This window comes from Andrena cerasifolii, chromosome 6 (genome assembly GCF_050908995.1).
Source record: "Andrena cerasifolii isolate SP2316 chromosome 6, iyAndCera1_principal, whole genome shotgun sequence".
NCBI classification, from domain to species: domain Eukaryota; kingdom Metazoa; phylum Arthropoda; class Insecta; order Hymenoptera; family Andrenidae; genus Andrena; species Andrena cerasifolii.
Window position 1 is genome coordinate 819,813 of NC_135123.1, and position 4,584 is coordinate 824,396.

The 4,584-nt window shown below is 37.5% G+C and overlaps 1 protein-coding gene across 1 annotated transcript; it reads left to right on the plus strand.

Moving 5' to 3' along the window:
- The first annotated feature begins 1,769 nt into the window (after nt 1–1,769).
- On the plus strand, nt 1,770–3,243 carry LOC143370037 (uncharacterized). The gene has a single exon (XM_076814633.1). The coding sequence runs from the start codon at nt 1,770–1,772 to the stop codon at nt 3,183–3,185; it is 1,416 nt and encodes a 471-aa protein (XP_076670748.1). The 3' UTR covers nt 3,186–3,243.
- Nucleotides 3,244–4,584: the final 1,341 nt, after the last annotated feature.

Here is a 4,584-nt window from a genome sequence, read left to right on the forward strand (position 1 = left end):
GGATCCCGCACAACAGGGTACGAGTCAGCCGACTGCGGACAACACGAATGTTGGTGCGCACGAAGCAATAGGACGCCAACGAGGCGATCAGACCGCGAGCGACGACCACCGCGCCGTTTGATATTAAACCCTGATGCGAGCTCCTATGCGGATGCGTAACTTCCTAGAGAGGAAGGTGTTGGGGCCCACGCTAAGGTGCTACGGCACTGGGCGGCCCCGCGGCGAGGCGTACGACGCAACGCCGCGGGCAGTTCGGCGATGTGTCTCGAGCCAGTGGGCACGTGTAGTTTTTAGGAATAAAGATTAGTAGTATGAACCGGGAGTTACTCATTCTTTCTCCCTGTGTCCAAAAACTTAACAAAGATTATACAGGGTGTCCCACCTAAGACTGGACAGCACGATATCTACTAAAGTATTGGAGATAAAAAATTTAAAAAAAATATGTAATTGCATGGTTCGAGAGGGCCAATTTATTAGCCGAGACGATTTTTTTTTTAATATTATTTTAAAAGATACGATGGTCAAGTTCGGTTTTTCAAATGGAATTATGTTTTTTTGAACACCTGAGTTGATAGTGCGTTCCAAGACAAATTCAATAAGCTTTAATGTATACAGTTTATTTCCACTGGTTTTTAAGATATTGCGCTTGCAAAATTACTGATTTTCACTGGAAGGAAACCCTCTGGAATAGCAAGGACCGGGGTCGGTCTTACTGGCGCCACGAGTGGCATTGCCTGTTGAAACTGCTACCTACCTGCCAAAGGTCTACGACAGGGTTCGCAGGCCCAAAAGCTGGACAATTCTTTTCTGTCAGAAATACTTACAAGGGAACACCGCGAACCCGGACTCACCGAATGGAACGCAACATTGTGGGTTTTTAGAGTGACTCAAAACAAGAACAACGGTGTGTTTCATTTGTGCCCTATCGCCCTTTAAGGGGGTGAAAACTAACCTCAAAGTCAAATTGCCACTTCCACTTTTTCACGTGTAACTTTCAAAATACAACAGACAGAAAAAAATGTTTCAAACAAAAGTTTAATGGCGCAATAAGCGTTACAAGATAACGGTAACAAAATTTTTTAAAAAAATTTTTTCTTAAAAAAAAATGTTACCTCGCGTTATTTTTAACAATTCTTCCATTAATATAATAACTAAAAATATAGGGTGTTTTTTTGTGAATTCAACCGTGTATATGAATTGTATAATGCACTATCGGCTTATGGAGTTACGCGATGGCAAGTACACGGTTCGCACAGTTGCGCGCTCACAACACATAGTAAGTTGCATAATAAGACTCGTTCTATTTGCTGCAGGCCTTAATACATGGTGGTGATAAATGTGATAATATTCAAAGATGCTAAAGTGTATTATGTATAATTTATTCAGAGTTGGGCAAAATGTAATTTAATTACATCTTACAAATTACGATTAAACTGTAATAGTGTAGTTGATTACACATTATTTTTTGTAATCGTTCATTTAGGTAGTTGACGAAACCAAATGGTGAACTACCTAAATTAACGATTACAGAAAATAATGTGTAATCAATAATTATTGATAATTTCGCATGACTGTTTGTAAAGTTTCCGTTATTAATGCATAAGATTAACTAGTCATGCCGTTTTTGAAGAAACAAATTTATCTTGAATGAGACATCCTTGTATCCTTATCTTTCTGCCTCATTATAAATACCAAGTTTTCGCAGCTCAACTTCATACTCGTTGTCACTGGCATTCTTCTAACTGCAAGCAGTATAAGTTATCGATAAAATGGTGCACATAAATCCGGCGAATGTAATTAATATACTGATAACTGCTCTACATATATCTAGAATACCGCCGTCTCCTATTAATCATAGGGAAGTCGAATTATCAGAAATTATACATACCATAATAGTTGATAGTAAGAATGACGTTTCATTCACAACCGACTATGTTACAACCCTAGAATTTGAAGATCTAGCGCGGCCCCAAGAATGTGAGTTTGTTCAAGACGATAATATCCAGGAAGACGAAGAATTTACTATCAATGAATTTGATGATGTGTGTGTCCCAGGGGAAAGTGGTAACGTAGATTTAAATTATAAAATTCGAGCTGTTGAGTTTTGGAGAAGCGGCTCAAAAGATAGTAAATCTTTCGGCAGTGTGCAACATCAATTCAGGAAAGTTAAGCTGTTATCTATCGTGCAAAATGTGTTGGACAAATTTCAAACTGCTATCGATCAGGGCTCATTGATACATAACATTGATATAAGAAGATGGGCGCTAGAAGCAAAAGAGGAGGTCAATCTTCCCACATTCAAAGCTGGCCATACCTGGGTCATGAATTTCAAAAAAGTGCACAACATCGTTTCGAGAAAAGTTACGAAATTCGTCAGCCGTTCCGCACAGCAAGACAAGCAACATTTACATTTAACTTCTTCCGAATTCGTAAATCAGGTAATACCATACATTGCTACACACAATCCAAGTAATGTATACAACGCAGATGAGAGTGGATTTAATTTAGAAATCCATTCCGGTCGTACGTTGACACACCGTGGTGAAAAGACTATAGAAGCATCGGTGCAATCAGTATCCTCAATCACACATAGTTATACGATTCTCCCTAGATGTCCCAGTCAGTTACTGTCACCCCTGTTTATGGTGTTAAAAGAAACTACCGGAGAATTTGGTCCCAGGGTGGAAAAAACTTTATTCAGACCGGCTAATGTATTCTTGACTGCTTCGAAATCTGGAAAGTTGACATCGTACCATTTTAACATTTGGTTAACAGAAGTCTTTTTACCGAAGACTGGATCTCAAAGTGTCCTGTTGCTTGATTCATGGAGCGGCCACTGTCCTTCTACTTTTCAACAAAATATTCCGGCCAAAAAACAAGTTATTGCGTTAACCATACCGAAAGGAACAACAGGTCTGATACAACCGCTGGACGTTTTTGGTTTTCGGATATGGAAAAATTTTGTAAGAACTTTTTCAGACCGCGTCTTACTATACAATCTTGACGTAAATTTACATTTGCGAAATAATATCATCAAATTGCAATCGCTCACACATATTCAATTGTCTTCTCCGAGATTTCAGGAATTATTTAAATACGCTTGGTATAAAAGTGGATACCTTGAACAAAGACCATCGCGGTTTGAAAATCCAGTAGACTTTTCTTTCAATTTTCTTGAAGCATAGGCCTTGCCACGCTGTCATCTGTGTAATAAGCCTGCTATTATAAGATGTACTTGATGTAAAAAATATCTATACATAGAACATTTTTTTGATGATCATGTCTGTGAAAACTATGTGGAATGAAATGCATATATGTATACACGTATTTTTAACCGTAGCATTAAGAAATAACTTGTTCAGAATAGTCATTAAATGAATATTTATATACATGTCTGATACAGTACAGTGCAACGTATGTGATTGCAGCATAGTATGCACAAACATAAAACATCATAGATATTATAGACAAAACATAATCGAATAATTTTGATATAATACTTTATATTTTATATTTTTATGTTACCATATTTGGCTCCGTCAAAGCCTGCAGCAAATAGAACGAGTCTTATTATGCAACTTACTATGTGTTGTGAACGCGCAACCGTGTACTTGCCATCGCGTAACTCCATAAGCCGATAGTGCATTATACAATTCATATACACGGTTGAATTCACAAAAAAACACCCTATATTTTTAGTTATTATATTAATGGAAGAATTGTTAAAAATAACGCGAGGAAAAATTTTTTTTTTAAGAAAAAATTTGTTTTCAAAAATTTTGTTACCGTTATTTTGTAGCGCTTATTGCGCCATTAAACTTCTGTTTTAAACATTTTTTTCTGTCTGTAGTACTTTGAAAGTTATACGTGAAAAAGTGGAAGTGGCAATTTGACTTTGAGGTTAGTTTTCACCCCCTTAAAGGGCGATAGGGCACAAATGAAACACACCGTTGTTCTTGTTTTGAGTCACTCTAAAAACCCACAAAGTTGCGTTCCAATCGGTGAGTCCGAGTTCGCGGTGTTCCCTTGTAAGTAGCATTTCTGACGGAAAAGAATTGTCCAGCTTTTGGGCCTGCGAACCCTGTCGTAGACCTTTGGCAGGTAGGTAGCAGTTTCAACAGGCAATGCCACCCGTGGCGCCAGTAAGACCGACCCCGGTCCTTGCTATTCCAGAGGGTTTTCTTCCAGTGAAAATCAGTAATTTTGCAAGCGCAATATCTTAAAAACCAGTGGAAATAAACTGTATACATTAAAGCTTATTGAATTTGTCTTGGAACGCACTATCAACTCAGGTGTTCAACAAAACATAATTCCATTTGAAAAACCGAACTTGACCATCGTATCTTTTAAAATAATATTAAAAAAAAATCGTCTCGGCTAATAAATTGGCCCTCTCGAACCATGCAATTACATATTTTTTTAAAATTTTTTATCTCCAATAATTAAGGAGATATCGCGCTGTCCAGTCTTAGGTGGGACACCCTGTACATATTCACATAATTTTGTATCTTTGTTATGTGGAAGGAATATAATTGAAAGAAATTATAACAGAATAATATCATATTTTCTACGATGCAGTAAATA

Bases quoted from the DNA above. Each gene is read 5' to 3' on its own strand.
- LOC143370037 (XM_076814633.1), top strand. From the start codon at position 1,770: ATGGTGCACATAAATCCGGCGAATGTAATTAATATACTGATAACTGCT.